Source organism: Diabrotica virgifera, chromosome 6 (genome assembly GCF_917563875.1).
Source record: "Diabrotica virgifera virgifera chromosome 6, PGI_DIABVI_V3a".
Taxonomy (NCBI): domain Eukaryota; kingdom Metazoa; phylum Arthropoda; class Insecta; order Coleoptera; family Chrysomelidae; genus Diabrotica; species Diabrotica virgifera.
In genome coordinates, this window is record NC_065448.1 from 245929137 (window position 1) to 245949320 (window position 20184).

Genomic DNA, 20184 nt, shown 5'->3' on the forward strand with positions numbered 1-20184 from the left:
TCGTTCCTTCATAAATCTTCTAGTTATAATACAAAAAGAGATATTGTAGGTGAAACGAGTTTGTTTTTTTGGAGCATGCTCAAATCAGTATATGTATTCAACTTGAAATAACAAGAAAACGATCGATTTTAGGTGTATAATGCTACGAATACTTTTTGTAGTGCTTGAAAAGGTCTTTTAAAATGAGCAATATTAAATGTCGATTACATTCAAACTAAGCGAGATATGCTGCAAAAAAATTGATGACTAATATATTTTAAGAAAAAATGAGAAGTATATTTAGCCCCTTATCCACCAGAATTGAAATGCATCGTTCTCCTTCTACAATACCTTTTACTATAGTGGTGGTAAAAAAATTGAACGGGTTTAAAATGAATGATTTTTGAAAAAAAAAATCAAATTATAGAGCGCATTTTTAAATTCTCCTAAAAATCTTTTTTTTTCTCCATGTAACTTGAAAATGATAAGGGATACAGCAATAAAAAATAAAAATAAAATTTTTATCTAAAAAACCGTACATTGTTGTAGGGTATCGTGTTTTCGTGTCCTTATCATTTTCGAGTTGCATGGAGAAAAAGTAAGATTTTAAGAAAATTTAAAAATATGCTCTATAATTTGATCTTATTTTTTTCAAAACCCATTCGCTTTAAACCCGTCCAACTTTTTAAGCATATAAATAACATTATAATAAAAGGTATTGTAGAAGAAAAACGATGCATTTAAATTCTGGTGGATGAGGGGCTTAAATATAATTTTCATTTTTTCTTAAAATACATTAGTCATAAATTTTTTTGAAGAATATCTCGCTTAGTTTGAATGTAAATGGTATTTTTAATATTGCTCATTTTAAAGATCTTTTGAAGCACTACAAAAGGTATTGGTAGTATTATACACTTAAAATCGACCGTTTCTTTGTTATTTCAAGTTGAATACAGCGATTTGAGCATGCACCAGAAAAACAAACTCTGTTCAACTACCATATCTCTTTTTGTATTATAACTAGAAGATGTTTGAGGGAACGAATCTCTTTGTTTTTGTATAAACTACAAAAATGTTTTATACAGCTTTTTGAAGTTATACTTCTTTAGGCGCGAGTGAGAGTAAAATTTCATAATACTGCGCTCATGCACACACAGACAGTATGGCGTTTAGTTGCTAAATCTTTCTAGTTATGTATAAATATATCAGTACAAGAAAAGGTGTGAAAAGAATATATTTATTAGTGTTTTTAATAAATATATTTATTATAATTTTTGTGTCTTTGGATTTGTCTTCCTCAGGATTAAGATGATTATTATTAAAACATTTTATTTTATATTTATTCATCTTGTCTGTTTGTTACCGTGAATTGCCATTAGCTACGTCCGAACCGATACAGACACAGTCTTCGTAGCGAATTTGGTATAGCATTCGGCCAGAGATCGAAGGTCTTGAGTTCGAATCTAGTGCAATCCTATAGTTTTTTTTTATTTTTTTGAAAGCGGTAAGCACAAAATTAGTTTGGTGTTTAAAGTTGTTAAAGTACTGTTTAAAGTATATTTATTTTTAAGAAATCATATAATAGAAATATAACTTCTTACGTGCGTACAAAGTACACACACATTCTTTTTTAGTTAGATGCATAGTTTTTAAGGTATTCGCAAAAAACCGTCCGAAAAAGTGTCATTTTTCAATGAAAATGGCCAATTTTCAACAACGAATAACTCAAAAAGTATTGAGTTTAAAAAAAAAATTATAGAAGAGTTTTTGCTTAGAATTAGGTTTTCTAGACATTTTCGTGGTTATTTTGAGCATAGAATTTTCCACCTCCTTGAAGGGGTGGGAACCGCCCCCAAGATAAAAGCGCCATAGTATATAGGGTAGACTTTGTTTCTTGAGATATTCCCTACTTACGGTGAAAATATTAAGTAAATCTATGTAGTAGGAGAATTCGGAGCCAAATATCCTCATTGACTGCCCTATATTAGGAGAATGGCCAACCAAAAACCACTAATGAATAAAATAGCAAAGAGATAAATGAACTGGTATGGGCACCTGATGGGAATACAACCCAAAACTTAGAAAAGTCCACGAAGCAAAGAACATAAAAATAAAAAGATGCAGACTAAGAAAAAATGGATACAGCATGTAAAAAACAAGAGAAAATAATGGTAGGAAATAGAAACGAATGGAAGGAAAGTGAATGCAAATTAAAATAGCTAGATCAAATCTGACACCGCGATAAATTATAAGTAAGGGAGAAAAAAAGTTTTGTAACTTCATTACAAGTTTGAGACTTCTTTATAACCTACCCTGGAACTAGTTTCGTATCCATCGCTAAAGAAACTGGCAGCGTGAGCAACTATATCTATCTCAGTGAACAAACCGTTATCAGTTGGTAAATTACTAATCACATCCAGAAAGTCATTCCTTACTACTTTATTTTCTTTTCTGTAGTTCAAAGATCCCCTAATAATTTCAATTAATCTGTCTTCAACTTCTTCAGGTATTAATCTAAAGTAATAAAAAATTAAACAAATAAATTTATTAAAATAGCAATAATAAAAGCTTTTTAGTTTAAGTCAATTTACAAAATTATAGGAAATTTAGCTCATGATACGGCCACTGTCAAGGACTTCACAACAAGAAGAGCCATCAAACACCAGGATCTCCATCAAAACCATCCATGGTTAGATAGTGCGACTACAAGAGGAGCGAATCTCTAGACTTTTTCAGTTATTTCATCTTTAATTACTATCTTGCATCTTCTGTGCGTCCTTGCCACTACCAAGGTCTTGGTCTTAGCTATTGATATCTTCATACTGCAGCTATTCACCACTGTAGCATATACTGGGTGAGTTTTTAGTGCGGGATCGGCCGATAATTCCATAATGGTATAGAATATCGAAAAAAGTTATAAAGAAAAAATGTAGGTAAAGATATTCTCCAGGCTTGGAATATGTTCATTTCTACAGGGAAACTGAAACTGATCAATAACTACGTGGTATATCAAACATATATTTTTTTAAACGGGACACCCTATATATTTTTTCATATTTATATTTCTCTCATAATTCTTGTTCATATATTATAGGGTTTTGCATTACTATACAGAGTATTTAACAAGTTATGACCATTTTTATTTCGAAATCCCTATGAGATTAACACCTTGTATATAAAGAAGTGATTCATAAATAATCATTTATTTTATATATTGAGATAAACAATATACTGTAGTTTTTAAATAAAGTTTAATTGAAATCATTGACGAATATTTGTATACAGGGTGAACTACAAAACCAAATTACGATTTTCTCCATTTTTTTAAATAGATCATCCTATATTTTGTTTTTTAAAAACATTTTATTTATGATACGCTTTCATTTTTATATAGCATTTCCTATACTTAAACTCATTACTTTTCGAGATATTTTTAGTTTTCTTCAAATATCGGGAATACATTCAATTTTTCTAGTAGAAATAAGTTAGTATTGAGCGATAATTATACAAATTATTTTTATTCAATAAATAACTAACAAAAAATATAAACCATAACAATATGCAGTAAATGTACCAATAAATTTGATATTAAGAAATTATCATATTTCCCTAATATACAAGAATCCTAAAATTCATACAAATATTTATTTTGTATAATAACGAGATTATTTTTATTCAATAAATAACTTACACAAAACATAAATCAAAACAATATACCTACAACTGACGTAACAGTTTTAGATGGTTATATCAACAGTATTCTAAGCCAAGAAGTGTTTAGTGTAACATTCAATTTTATAAGCACTTTCAAACTACAAAAAAATAACGATTTTCTCATTTTTTTTTACATAGATTAGATTTACATATATTTTATTTGTTGGGAATGTTGTATTTATGATACTCTTTCATGTTTATATAGCATCTCCTATACCTAAACTTATTAGTTTCTGAGATATTTTTAGTTTTCTTTATTTGCCGGGAATACATTCAATTTTTGTAAGTAGAAATAATTAACAAATAAGTATTGTGTTATAAAATAAAAAATATTTGCATTCAATAAATAACTAACAAAATATATAAACCATAACAATGTTTAATGAATGTACCAATTAATGTGATGTTAAATATATAAGTCTAAAATAAATGTTGAAAATGTCCACTATCAACGTCTATGCAATTTTGTAACTGATATTCAAACGGCCGAGCCATATTTCTTAACATTTTTGTAAGTCAATATTATTAAAAGCTCCACCTATTCTTTTTTTCATATCATCAGGCGTTGTTGGATGCTTCTGGTATACAAGGTTTTTTATATAGCCCCAGATGAAAAAATCAATTTTGGAAGAACTGGAGCACCGTCGTCGTCGTGTAAAAATCTCAACCGTCAAAAAAATGTGGGCCAATCACATAATCACCAACAATAGCATCTTAAACATTTATAAATCACCTAGTTTGACTATGAGTGTTAACCAAGTAGGGATTTATTGATGCATAGTAATGAAAAATAATATGAGAATTATATTATCAATAACTGCGTGCCACAATCTGCAATTAGGAATGTGTTACTTAAAACTTCTTGGCTTAGAATACTGTTGATATAACAATATAAAAATTATTACATCAGTTGTATATTGTTTTGATTTATGTCTTGTGTGAGCTGTTTAATAAATAAAAATAATCTTGTTATATTTTTTTACACCAGACATATTTTTTTTGTAGGAATTTTACGATTCTTGTATATTAGGGAAATATGATAATTTCTTAATATCACATTTATTGGTACATTTACTGCATATTGTTATGGTTTATATTTTGTGTTAGTTATTTATTGAATAAAAATAATTTTGTATATTTATCGCTCAATACTAACTTATTTCTACTAGAAAAATTGAATGTATTCCCGATATTTGAAGAAAACTAAAAATATCTCAAAAAGTAATGAGTTTAATTATAGGGAATGCTGTATAAAAATGAAAGAGTATCATAAATTTAATGTTTTAAAAAAATAAAATATAGGGTGATCCATTTAAAAAAAATTAAGAAAATCGTAATTTGGTTTTGTTGTTCACCCTGTATACAAATATTCGTCAATGATTTCAATTAAACTAAATTTAAAAACTACAGTATATTGTTTATCTCATTATACAAAACAAATTATTATTTATGAATTACTTCTTTATATACCATAGGGATTTCGAAATAAAAATGGTCATAACTTGTTAAATACTCTGTATAGTAATGCAAAACATTATATTATATGAACAAGAATTATGAGAGAAATATAAATATGAAAAAATATATAGGATGCCCCATTTAAAAAATTATATGTTGGATATACCACGCAGTTATTGATGACCCTGTAGAAATGGACATATTTTCCAAGCCTGGAGAATATCATTGCCTACATTTTTTCTTAATAACTTTTTTCGATATTCTATACCATTATGGAATTATTTACTGATCCCTCATTAAAAACTCACCTTGTATGTACCATGTGCTGTATAATCTTCCTATTATGAGAGACTAAGAATGCGTATTGTTCATAGAAGAGGATCTTTATTTCCTCCGATTTTATATCTTTGTCCTCTACTCTTAATCAATTCTATGATTTTGTCCATTAAGCTTAAGCTGTCATCTGTACGAATTCCCGAGTTAATTTCTACTACCAATGTTAGTTCAGTCTTAACTTTTCTTCTGGTTTTGTTTTTTGTATTCTTATGCGTGGCGAATGTTGGCGATCATGATGGCAATCTTTACCTTATATGCAGGAGCGGCGGAAAAGCGGCACAGGTGTTGTGTAGAATTACGTTCTTAGGTTCTTCAACCAGGAGGTTCTTCTTTTTCCTGGATCCCGCTTTCCAAATTGTATTCCTTGCAGGATGGCTTGTAGAAGGATATATGTATATGGATTGTATATGTATATGTATATGAAGGGCACAGGCGAAAAACCCCGTTAGTCAATTTTTTCATGAAATGGGCTGATGACGCTATAGAGTGGCTTCAAACGAATAGTTTTTAAACATTTATTAGCTTTTGTACAAAACACCGTCAATCTACTAAAAATCCACGTTAGAAAATATGAGGTACTGGGGAAAAACCCCGTCAGTCATGGCGCGTGTATGGAAGAACCCCGTGAGTCAAATAATATTGTAGTAATCCGTTACGAATACGCTGACGACCCCCTAATTGATGATGACGAGAATTGACTTCAGACCGTTTTCTTTAATAGTTTGTTAGGTTTTACTCTGGTTTTTTGCTGCAAAAATATCAACAAAATTGTCAATAAATTAATTCAAATTTTTTCTATACGTTTATTGTTTAGTTTTGACGAGAATTGACTTCAGACCGTTTTTTTAATAGTTTATTAGGTTTTACTCTGGTTTTTTACTGCAAAAATATTAACAAAATTGCCAATAAATTAATTAAAATGTTTTCTATACGTTTGTTGTTTATTTTTACTTCAATAATATTAACAAAATTGTCAATTAATTAATTAAAATTTTTTGTATACTTTTATTGTTTATTTTTGACGAGAATTGACTTCAGAGCGTTTTTTAATAGTTTTAGGTTTTACTCTCGTTTTTTACTGCCAAAATATTAACAAAATTGTCAATAAATTAATTAAAATATTTTCTATACGTTTATTGTTTATTTTTTTAGCCTCCAGAATTGAAAAAACTTAAATGGCTCTTTTCTCGAAATTTACTTTTTTTGACTGACTGGGTTTTTCCCCTGTGCCCTTCATATGTATAAGGATATGTATATGGATATGTATATGGATATGTATATGGATATATGTGTATGGATAGAAGGTATCCAAAGTATTGTAACTTTCGAGATTTGATGGTAGTCACTAGCCCTCAGTTGTTCTTCATTCTTCTGAGGGTCTCCACGTTTCTTGGTATTATTGTATTATTTATTCTATGTATTATTTTTTCCTTTAAGAGATCAGAGTGTATCTTGTAATCCAACACAATCAAAAGCTGTTGTCAATTTTCCTAGTCTACTTTTCTAGTAAATTTAATGGTACCTTTCTTAGCGAATAAATAATTTCAAATAAATAGATGCTTGAAAATTATTATCTAAAACTTACTTCCATTTTAAATATTTAAAAACTTCCGGACATAAAAAGAACGGTGCCCATTTTATTTTGGACTTGAGACTTTGCGGTGACATAAAATTTTCAGCCAGTTCTCTAAAATTTGAAAATGGTTGCTCAAAGTTTTTGCCCTCTAAGCCAAAGGCACAAGCAGCAACATTGTCAAGTGTGAACCTTACAAATATTTCCCTTGCCTCAAGAGGTTTGGAATTTCTTATTTCGTTTGCTACATATTGGACCATGAGTTGACTCGATTTTTCAAGAAACTGGTACATGCCTTTTATCTAAAAAAATAATTGATATTGTAAGAATATTGTTAAGTATTTTGATACAAAAAAAATTAACAGTTCTGATACCTACTTTTTTATACTAATTTCGCTCCAAAAGCTTTTTAAAAAAGTTTTCACATAAACAACTGAGTTGGTGGGGCCACATGAAAAGAATGAGAAGAAATATACCAGTAAGAAAAGTATTGGAAGCAAAACTACAGAAAAAAAAACAGACGAAGATTAGCAGAAAACTGGGATACAACAATTGCGAAGATTATCCAAAAAAAAAAGGAAAAAACGTAGCAGAAGCAAGCAGAATGACGCAGGATAGGAAACAATGGTCAAAGTTTGTGCACACGTGAATAGACATTAGTCCCGACACTGAAAAGTAAAAGTGATTCAAAAGTCTATTATACAGGGTGTAACAAAAATACAGGTCATAAATTTAATGGGGGTTTTGTTTCTTTAAACCCCCCCCCCAAACTTTTGTGTACGTTCCAATTAAATTATTATTGTAGTACCATTAGTTAAACACAATGTTTTTAAAACTTTTTTGGCTCTTAGTACTTTTTCGAAAAGTCAGTTTTTATCAAGATATTTTATGAATATTTGTCAAATCCACCACATATTTGTACGATTATGGAGACTTGGTAATAATATGAAAATTTATGTATGATTTACATTGTTGGGTATACTTTGAACCATATTAAAAAAGAAGCCACCTCTCGATAAAAGGTGCCTTCTCGAAAAAATACAAAGAGGCAAAAAAGTTTTAAAAACACTGTGTTTAACTAATGGCACCGCAGTAATATTTTAATTGGAACGTACAAAAACATTTGGGGGTTTAAAAGAACAAAACCCTCATAAAATTTTTATGTAAACGTATTAAAAAATAAGCATCACCTCGATAAAAACTGCCTTATCTAAAAAATACTAAGAGGCAAAAAAGTTTTAAGAATATTGAATTTAACTAATGGTACCACAATAATAATTTAATTGAGACATACACAAAAGTTTGGGGGGTTTAAGGGAACAAAACCCCTATAAAAATTTTATGGGGTGCACAAATTTCACTATAATTTTTCTTTAAGATGTTCCTGCCATAAGAATGCCACATGTCCATTTTCAATAAAAAATCTCTAATAGTTTTCGATATATTCTAAAAAATCGATTTTCATTTTGTAATTTCAAAGGGATGTCACTTTTTAATGTGCATATTTGTACTAAGGTAAGTTAGGCTCATTCGAATTATTTTTGGTCCCAAAATATGTGATTTAATTTATGACCTGCATTTTTGTTCTACCCTGTATATATTATTGTGTTTTCAATTTTATCAATCAAAGGCAAAATAAAAATTAAATTAAATTTTTTTTTAAATAACGCGGGCACATAAATTTGACACACCCTGCCTATTGAGCTGTAAATATTTATTAGAATTTAGTTTGGATGTAAGTGGATTTCTCTTTTAATGAGCTTTCCGATGAACCATTAAAGACTTTTGTGAATAATTAAAGTGAAAAGGACGATGTATTTAGGTTTAAAATGGAAAAAGATTGTTTATTACGGGAACTATAGAATCCACAGGTAGAGGTAACTATCATTTTCTAGAAAAATGGTTTAAAAGAAAGTTTGGAATTTTAATATCTTTGTTTCACCCCGAGTAAATGTTGTAGAGTTTCCCCGAAAGTAATTAAGATGGTCGGAATAATTTTGAAAGAATGACTGTTTGTTTATCGAATGGAAAAGAGAAATGTTTCTGATTCTTGGCAATTTGGAAGGGGAAAAGTGGTTTGAATGATTGAGTGAGTTTGAAAAAGAAGTCATTATGTTATTGGCATCGCTGAGGAGCAGTTCGACGTTTTCGTGGATAGATAGTTAGCAAGTACCAGTGGTTGTTTGATAGTGTAGAATAGTGCTGCAAAGTGGAACGAGAGACAGATCAAATTGAGACGAAATACCTCTTTGATTCTGTATTATTTTGAGAAGGAGAGCAGAGAATTTTTGGAGTTTTGTTTGAATCGAGTACTGGTCAAAAGAGGCCTGGCTTGTTGGAGAATTGGTGCTGGTATGCTGATAGTTTTGAAGCTGGAGAACAGAGAGGGCTTTGATGAGTAGCCTTTAACATAGTCAACGAGGGAGAGCTGTTTTGGGTCACGAGAAGACATCAGAGTGAGTGAAGAAAAAGGTCAGTCAACTTATGTGAAAAATATTTTTATGTTCGGAAACTAAAATTTTGAGTAAAAAACGTAGGAATTAAAATTCCAATATTTCAAAAAGTAAATAGGAAGTATAGCTAATCTTGCGAATACATAATTTGGTTTTGTTTATATTTGTTGTACCAAAGTCATCGGGAACAAACCGATAAATTGTTTTTTTTTTAACTAGAATAAATTTAAATGGTAGAAATTTCATTCGGACATCTGTGTCCACAGGTTTTAGATTTGATAGATTTTTAGAGTATCGATTTTGATAAAATAAAAGACAATTCTGTATGTTTATTTTATATTTTGCTTTATTTCTTTTCCCTATTTTATCCCGATTAGGATCAACTAAGAGATACTGAACCCACGAGAGAAGATAAGTATAACGTAAGATAATTTAGACATTTTCTTGATATTATAAAAAGGCACCCTGAGATTTTTTATTCATTTTTTATGTATGATTTGCGACAATTAAATAATTAATCAAATAAATAATAATTAATATAAAATTAATAAGAAGCAGATCATAACAATATATACTTATAAAAATAGAAGGACGTAGAAAAAGTATAGTATTCTACTCGCGTGTAATGGCAATTACTCACGACACTCGACTTCGTCTTGTGTCGCAAACTTTATCATCAATTATAATAGCCATCGTTCTATGCTCGTTGAATAAAATACTAATAAAATAAGAATAATTAAATCTTACCTTTCCTGAAGTAAAGCATGCTGTCAATTGAGATCGTTTTTGCTTCCAGCTGGCGCCTTTCATCAGGAAGGGATTTCTTCCCAGAATTTTGTCTACTTCTAAATCTACTTCAATGTCGTTATCTTGAAAGTGTTTAAAATCCCTTACCAAAATATGTTTAATAAAGTCTGGATCTCTGATTAATAATATTGGTGTTATTGTTCGGTATAAACCAACAAAAGGATAGTCTGCATACTTTCTGAAATTAATAATATTAAAGATTAATCACAATCAGGTGTAACAATCATACTGTTTTTTTTTTCTCAAAGTTAGGAACCCTCTGTGGAATATTCTAGCATTTATAAAATATTGATTTTGATTTTTTGATTCATTCGCTTATGTTCGATAATAAAGGAGCTATACAGGGTGTAACAAAGATACATTTCATAAATTTAATCACATATTCTGGGACCAAAAATAGTTCCATTAAAACTAACTTACGTTAGTACAAATGTGCACATAAAAAAAGTTAGAGCCCTTTGAATTTATAGAATGAAAATCGATTTTTTCCAATATATCAAAAACTTTACTATTAAGATATTTTATTGAAAATGGACATTGTTAGGTGTCATTGTTATGCCAGTAAAATGTGGCATTGTTATGGCAGTAGTATCTTAAGAAAAAATTATAGTGAAATTATGACACCCCATAAAAATTTTATGGGGGTTTTGTTCCTTAAACCCCCCCCCCAAAGCTTTTGTGTACTTTTCAATTTAATTATTATTGTAGTACCATTAGCTAAACACAATGTTTTAAAAACTGTTTTACCTCTTAGTATTTTTTCGAAAAGTCGAGTTTTTATCGAGATATTTTGAATATTTTTGTCAAATCCACCACATATTTGGCTATGGTTATAGTCCACGTGGTGAGACCGCTCCCGTCTGAAAATCCTTTCTAATTCGGTTTCTCTGCGGATTTATATTCAAAAGTGTCCCCTTTAAACAAATCTGAAGGGTGCCGGACGAAATTTTTGGGCAGAAAAACAATTTTTTTAAACAAATATATTATAAGATCCCCTTTGATTGCTCCAAAAAATATATTTGTAGATTTTTTGGGTCATTCTAAACAAGAAAGGTATCTTTCTCAAAAATTTACAGTTTTCGAGTTATAGGCGATTAAAATCTAAAAAATGCGAAAATACGCATTTTCGAGGCTTAAAAACTCATCTTTAAATTAGTATTTTTAAGAGTGCCAATAACTTAGATTAAAGTTTAAACATTTTTTTTCAAGATCCCGAAGAGTGATCGGGTCTATCTTCAATTTAGACCGTAGTTTTTTAATTGTTAATTATGCGTGTCCATCCGGTTTTTTTGCCGGTGCGCCGCGCACTATTTTCAAAAATCTCCTATTATAACTTCAAAACTAGTAACTTTTGAGAAAAATGTCAAGAAACCTATTTTATTTAGAATGTCCCAAAGAATCTAGAAAAAATATTTTCTCAAATAAAATAAGACCCAAAAAACCTAAAAATATATTTTTTGGGGCCATAAAAGGTGATCTTATGTATTTGTTTAAAAAAATTGTTTAAATAATTTCTGCCCAAAAATTTCGTCCAGCACCTTTCAGATTTGTTTAAAGGGGACATTTTTGAATATGAATCCGCAGAGAAACCGAATTAGAAATGTTTTTCAGACGGGAGCGGTCTCACCACATGGACTATTAAGTACGATCATGGAGACTTTGTAATAATATGAAAATTTATTTATGATTTACATTTTTAGGTAATTTTGAACCATATTAAAAAAGAAGCGACATCTCGATAAAAGGTGCCTCATCGAAAAAATACAAAGAGACAAAAAAGTTTTAAAAACACTGTGTTTAACTAATGGTATCGCAGTAATAGTTTAGTTGGAACGTACACAAACATTTGGGAGGTTTAAAGGAACAAAACCCCCATAAAATTTTTATGTAAACATATTAAAAAAGAAGCCGTAACTCGATAAAACTGCCTTATCGAAAAAATACTAAGAGTCAAAACGTTTTAATATACTGAATTTAAATATTGGTACGACAATAATAATTTAATTGGAACGTACACAAAAGTTTGGGGGCTTTAAAGGAACAAAATCCCCATATAATTTTAATGGGGTGCACAAATTTTACTGTAATTTTTTTAAGATGTTCCTGCCATAAGAATGCTCCATGACCATTTTCAATAAAAAATATCTAATAATTTTCGACATGTTCGAAAAAATTGATTTTCATTATGTAAATTTAAAGGGCTGTAACTCTTTTTATGTGCATATTTTTAATAAGGTAAGTTAGGTTCATTCGAACTATTTTTGGTCCCAGAATATGTGATTTAATTTATGACCTGTATTTTTGATACACCCTGTAATATGTACCTACTTTTATATTACAAATTATGCTACTTGGTCGTGATCAATATCATTCCAAATTTCGAGAGTATCAAAAACTATTGTTTCTACCTCTTGTAAGAATCTAGGAGGTGGCAAACGCTGTCGTAGTCGTCTGTTAATTGTGTTCCACAAAATTTTCGATCGGGTTAAGATCTGGACTATGCGGTGGCCAAATTCAAAGTTCGAAGATTTACCTGCTTTAAGGTAATTAACGGCTCCAATATAAGGAGCCGATAGCATGTTCCTTAAGTACTGCGCTATGTAAAGCCAATGCTTGAACACACTCATCGCGGGTCAAATTCCTTATAGCGCGTTCCATTTCCATCAAACAAAAAAAATTACGAGCTGGAGTGAAAGTTTAAATGTTAAATCTACTAATTTTCACAAGAAACCAGCAACTTTTTGATTGTTAACAATTTGACATTTATCATAGCCTACTTTAAGTTTATTTAATAAACTAAGCAGAGAATGAGGATATAATCATGAAAAACATGACTAGTTGTTAAAGTACCTAACTTTTTGAAGTTATCACTTCTTTACGATCGAGAGTGAAATTTTATATTGCTGGGCGCATGCGCACACAGGCAGTATGTAGTTCGTTGCTAATCTTTCAAGATATGTATGTATCAGCGCTGTCAGCGCAAATAAGTCATTAAAAGGATATATTAGTGTTTTTAGTAAATGTATTATTTATTATAATTTTTGTGTCTTTGGATTTGTCTTCCTCGGGAATAAGATATTTTATAATAATAGTAAGTATATTAAAAGTATTTTTGTATACTTCACTTTTGGTCTATTAAATTTGTCAGTATGTATGACAAATCTTGTAACTTGTCAAAGCAAAGGGAATTAGCTCAGTGGTCGAGCGTGTGACCAGAGATCGAGAGGTCCCGGGTCCATTTCCCGGACGATTCATATATTTTTTTAAAGTGGTAGGTAAGAAAGTTAGTTTAATATTTAAATTAAATACAAATAACCTGTTAAGTATATTTATTTCCTTGAAATTATATAATAGAAGTATAACTTTTTACGTGCGTACAAAGTACACACACACATTCTTTTTTTATTATCCAACATAAGCGAATGAATAAAAAAAAACAAAATATTAAGAAAACTTGAGGCTATAGTTGGGTTTTAATTTCAATATTTTATAAATACTAGAATATTTCACAGGGTGATGCGTACTTTGAGAAAAAACACAAATATATTGGTACACCCTGTATACTATGACAATTTACCTGTTTAGCATCAATATATTGTTAAAGAATATTAAAATATTGCAATAGTGTTCAAAAATAAGGCTATTGCATTGAAAAAATCACTTATATCCGACATGTGATTTAGGAAATTCTAGACATCAAAAAGGACCCATTTTTAAGGTGGTGCGTTAATTTCTTGGAAAAGTGTATTTATTTAAAAAGTATTTACCTAGATAGTTTTTATTTTACAGCTTGTCTTAGGTTTATGTTTAAAAAGAAAGAATACCTGTAAGTTTCAGTTACAATTTCCCCTGCCGACTTCTTTCCAATGAAGCTTTTCCCAAAATTACCCACAAGTGGTAAAGGCCTTGGTCCCGGTATACCATGTTTAGACCAATAGCTATATCTCCGCTGTATTAAAACAGCCAACAAAGTTATTACAAGCACTAGTAATACCAAAAACATACTTGTCTCTAACACTTTATTGTCATTGTGTCTGTGATATGCCCCCTCGTTTATATATGTATATACCAGAGGTAGTTAATTGGTAAATTGTATATGAATGAAAATAAACGAGTCACAGTAAATAGATACCAATTGTGTATATTTATGTATTGCAGTTTTCTTTTAATAGTTTACTAGTTGCAGCAAGTGTTGCAAGACAATTTATATGGCTACTCTAATCAAAAATAGTTTATCATACAGGTCCACTCCAATAATATCAATAATAACAAAGGTGCAATATTAAATTTAAATTTTTTTAAAATACCAAATTTTCAATCTAATAGCATACAAAATAACATTAAAAATGTTGCTCTACACCCTACCAGATTGAAAACAATGGGAACCTTCTCTGGTTACACCTCCGAGGCTTCTAAATTTTGCAAGCTATAACGGATACTGAGACTAATTAAGATGAGGGAATTTTACAATTTATAATTCACGTCCCATGTGCTCAGCGCGGCAAAGTTCCAACGAGAATGGTTCCCTTCGTTCTCCAATCAGAGTAAACATGTAAATCAAAAATGAATAACCATTTTCAATTTCGTTGCAACACGAAACTACAGCTGCATCATATTCTAGTTCAATCAGAGAGTGCTGCAAGCATCTCTACCGGTTTCGAAACTTATTAGTCTCTCATCAGGAGGCACATATGCTGCTCTCTCTCTTATCCAACCAGGACAAACCCCGGCGTGCACTTACGAATTGCAACGAACGAAATGGCATGGATGCCCTAGCGGCAACTACTAGCAAAATACTAAATTTTCAATCGAATAGCGTACAAAACAACATTAAAAATATTGCTCTACACCTTACCAGATTGAATGGAAACCTTCTCCGGTTACACCTCCGATGCTTCTAAAATTTGCAAGCCATAACGGATGCTGAGACTAAGGAAGATAAGGGAATTTTACAATTTATAATTCACGTTCCATCTGCTCAGCGCGGTAAAGTTCCAACGAGAATGGAATTTTGTGTTTGGAACATGGAAGGTTGCGTTTCGATTTAATTTGAGGCTATTATCATCCTTTTAAACGTGTTTATATTTCTACCCGTCATCAGAGAGGCTTGTTAGAAGACTGGACTGAATCAAAGCGCACCGGCTGGCTGTCAACTATAGTAAAATATTATACTAACGCCTGCCTTTAACGAGCTCTAACGAGGAAAGATGAAGTGAGTGTTGATAGCGAAAAGGTAAATTGCAAAACCAAGCCTAATTATTCCATTCAGAGCAACGATATGAATATTTATATTCCACTAATACATCAACCATGTAAATCACTATGCTTTGTACTCTTTTCGTCGAGTAAGAATGTGAAACAAAATAAATATAGACCGTTGAGTTTTGATTCAATTCGAGCCTCCTACGATCCTCTTACACGTGTTTCTGGGTTTACCTGTCGTCAAGTATTCCTTGATCACTCTGAATGGCGTAATCATTCTCACAGTATTTGCAGTTTACCTTAATCGGTTACCATCGGTACTTTGGCATATTATTTTGCTCCATTCGCTTTTGTTTAGTGCTTTTTGTTTCCAGTGCGTTCCTCCTATCTTTTTAATGTCGTCTCCCCATCTCATCTGGGGTCGTCCTCTTGCTCTCTTTCCTGTCCATGGTCTCCATTGTTGTATCGTGCTATTCCACCTATTGTCCGTTTGTCTAGCGTTATAACCTGCGAAACTCCATTTTAGCCTGGCTATTTTATTATTATATTATTATATTATTTGACTATACTATAAGTAATTGCAAACCAGTCACTGTGTTTAGATTTATTTCAGTCTTCTTACAAGTCTCTCTGAAGACTAGTAGACCCAGAAAAACGTGTAAGAGGATGGTAGGAACTCGAGTTGAAACGGAACGCAACCGTCTATATCTACTTTATAAAATATTAGTTTCATCGCAGCTGTACTATACTAAAATCACAATAAAGATGACTAGAAATAAACAAACCAAAACACGGAAAATTAAGGGAAGGTAATGCATATAAGTTATTATTTATGTCTTTTATGTAGTTTGGGTTTATCTTTTTTATGTCTTTTGGTTGGTATTTCATTAGTTCATTAATAGCAAGCGCTGAAAATTTGTTAATAGCTTAACGGTGTCTAGTCGGATAAACTTTGATGTACGAGAACACTGGAATGGGGAAGTTTTAATTGTGGAAGAGTTTAAAAATTTGAAACGTCATATTACGAAAACGTCCCATGTATTTTGTCGGACAGAACATCCAACTGATTTGTCACCCTTTCATTAAACTCTCATGCAAAAATCAGACTGCTATTACTGACCAAACTGATTCCTGTTATTTGACATGTTCTTCGTGTTCCACTCATAAAAATGCCCAGCTGGTAATAAACACCAGTCTGATTTTTGCAATGAAATGGTTACAAATCAATTGGAAGTTCTGTCCGACAAAATACATGGAACATTTTCGTAGTCTGACGTTTCAAATTTTTAACCTGCTCCACAATTAAAACTTCCCCTGTTCTAGTGTTCCCATACATCAAAGTTTGTCCGACTAGACACCGTTAAGCTATTAACAAATTTTCAGCTTGCTATTAATCAACTTTTTTTTGGTACGCGGGATCCAGGTCTATTAAGTAGGTATAACTATTACTTGAATCCACAAATTGGTTACTTCCAATAAAAATATTTTGCTTCAACATTATGTCAGCTACAATCGTGCCCCTAATAATTATCCATTAAGCCATCAAATTGTATGTTTATTTTTTTGTCCTTCATTTTTGCAGCAGATCTCTCTTCTCTTATTACCCTAAAATGACCTTGATTCTAAAATAGACAATAAAATATATTTACTTGCAATTTATTCGAACATTATAGGTACATGAACATTGTTTGGAGCTCTTTCTTTGTTAGCTTGTATTTATTTAAAACACTCGTATAACTGAAAAACGTACCATTTTAAAGCTCGCAGGCTCTATAGCTGGAGAGCCCCTGGAGATAATTCAATATGCAGAAAAAGTAATTATTAAACATATTAAATTCTTACGAACAAAAGAATTAGGAACTTCATCAGTATACTTACGACATTCCTGGGACAGATATTGTATCTGAACACAGCCTTTTAGTCGCCGGCGCCGATGCAAGAGTCAGGTTAAAGTGAATAGAGAAAAAACATCAGCAAAGAATTTTACTGTCATTATGTCGTCAATTATGTCAACAAAAATAGAGTTATTAGTAGAACACAGTACAGTAATCGTTTCAAAAAACTGAGCCACCACCGTGCTTTGGAGGGCACGTAAAGCCGTCGGTCCCGGCTACGTAAGTAGTCGTTAGTCATGTTAGGGGCGCTTGCGCGACCTGAAAACCCTAACATTAGACCTTAGCCAGAAGGTTACACGAACTTTACTTCTTTTTTTCAAGAAACAACAATGAATAATGAAACAACACTAGATCTTACGAAAAAATAAAGGCGGTATAAGGAGCAGCCAAAGACAAAAGAAAACAAAAAGGAACAAAAAAAAAGTACGAGTATTTAAAAAAAGGTAATGGCGGATAGTTTTAGTGTTATGTTTATATGGGATTGAGCCACATTATTGTTTGACGTTTCGACTTGCATTCCGGAAATCGTTCTCAAAATTAAAGAAGAAAATTAGGTTTGCAAATTCTGGGAAAATTTCATAATCTGATATTTTAAGGTTATGTTTATTTTCGAGACGAAGGCAATTTTGGGCTCGATCTAGTAATGTGTGGATGAAAATCATTGTTTGAAAAAATGATCTTACTGCCACTAGGGCTATCAAATTCTGACTGTTTTTGTGTGTTATTATATTATACAGGGTGTCCAGAAACTCTACCGACAAACGAATACAGAAGATTCTTCAGATAATTTTAAGACAATTTAGCTCAATTCACCTAGTACAAAAATGGCTACTACGAGAGCTAGAGCTCTTTGAAAATGGCGTCTTGTAATTAGTTTTTCTTAAATACCTCCAGAACGCTTCAATTTAGAAAAACGAAAATAGGTGCGTATATTTATCTTCCAGAGATAAATCGATTTCGAATTTCTGGTGTCGATCATAGGCGTCCGTTTTGGGTAGGGCAACGGTTATTTTATCACATCCCTTTTTTGTCTTTAACTTTTAAGCATTTTTGTCACTGGATTATTAAATTGTGAGGTATTCTAGTACTAAAAGGTACTCTTGCTTTAAGTCAGTAGGACACACAGTTTTCTAGAAAAATCGATTTAAAAATTTTTCGTTTTTTGAATTTGAAGAAAAAAAATGAACAACTAAAAAAAAACGGTGTATTTTACCAACTTAAAGCAAGAGTAACTTTTAGTGCTGGAATACCTGATAACCTATTAATTTAGACTAATCTAGAGTCAAATATGCTTAAAAATTAAAGACAAAAATGTTATGCGGTAAAATAACCGTTGACCTACCCAAATCGGACGCATATGACATGACAGGTACTAGAAATTCGCAATTAATGCAATCGATTCATCACTGAAAGATAAATAAACGTACCAGTTTTTGAATTTCTAAATAGTTTTTTTTAACTTTTTTTTGGAAATTCAAAAAAATAAAAATTTTCAAATCGATTTTTATAGAAAACCGTGTATCCTATCGACTTAAAACAAGTGTATCTTTTAGTTGTACAATACCTCACAATTTATTAATCCGGGGTCAGATATGCTTAAAAATTAAAGATAAAAAAGTTATGCGATAAAATAACTGTTGCCCTACCCAAAACGGACGCCTATGACCTGTACTAGAAATTCGCAATGCATGAAATCGATTTATCTCTGAAGGATAAATATGTGTACCAATTTTCGTTTTTCTCAATAGAAGCGTTCTGGAGTTATTTAAGAAAATCTAATTACAAGACGCGATCTTCAAAGAGATCTAGCTCCTTAGGAAGCATTTTCGGACTAGGTGAATTGGGTTAAATTATCTTAAAATTATCTGAGGAATATCCTGTCTTCGTTTGTCAGTAGAGTTTCTGGACACCCTGTATAATTAAATTTAAAATTAAATTTCTTTAAATCAATTTATTTAATTAAATTAAAGATTATCTTTGTTTCAGGCTTGTGTTGTATGTTGCATATACATTGGGTATGAGACTTTCGATGGCCCGTTATTTATTCGACTATTGTTGATATAATGTTCTTGTCATTGACTTCTTCTGTTAGTATTAGTAACCAAAGAGTGGTGTACTCTGCTGATGGTTCCGCTATACACCTCACCCGTTAAGCAGGATGAGGGCTGCTTTCATAACCCTTCTCCCCCTCACGTCTCTCTTTCACTCTTTCACGATTAAATTAAACATGCCACAAGAAAACAGTTTCAGAAGCTGGCGGATAGATGTTGAGAAATAGAAAAATTAAAAGAAAAAGATGAATTGTTCAGTTTACACAAGAAAGATTGTAAAGTGGCTAGCCTGTAGGTATATTAAGAAAAACATAGTACCCTAGTAGAAAATGAAGGAAATTATTTTTGCTGAATAATAAATACTTGAAAAATGAAGTAAGTATATAAATGAATAGTTCCAAGGTAAAAGGCCAAATATACGGAGCAGTGTAAATCAAAAGGGCCTGAAAGTTTAAAACCTGAAGTTCTTTGTGCAAAAAAAATCAGCCAGAACCAAGAAAGCAGACAACATCATAGCTGAACTATTAAAAATGATACAAGAGCACCTGATAGTGCCCTAGTTAAGATTTTTTAATGACACGTCTTCTACAGCGTTGTGAACTATTTCTTGCTTAATTTGACTACATTGATCTCCTCCATTTAATATTTGCGATTGGTTGGAAAACCAACTATAGATTTATAAATGTCTAAATATTATATGTTGTCAAAGGCCACAC

The 20184-nt window shown here is 31.2% G+C and overlaps 1 protein-coding gene across 1 annotated transcript in view; it reads right to left on the reverse strand.

Moving 5' to 3' along the window:
- The window catches only part of LOC126886335 (cytochrome P450 6a2-like), a 54439-nt gene that overhangs the window by 7692 nt on the left and 26563 nt on the right, over nucleotides 1-20184 (reverse strand). The window contains exons 8-11 of the mRNA XM_050653206.1: nucleotides 14145-14368; nucleotides 10261-10498; nucleotides 7073-7362; nucleotides 2292-2493 (exon numbers count right to left, since the gene is read on the reverse strand). Of these exons, the coding sequence (XP_050509163.1) occupies nucleotides 2292-2493; nucleotides 7073-7362; nucleotides 10261-10498; nucleotides 14145-14368 (954 nt within the window). The remainder of the gene's footprint in view (nucleotides 1-2291; nucleotides 2494-7072; nucleotides 7363-10260; nucleotides 10499-14144; nucleotides 14369-20184) is intronic.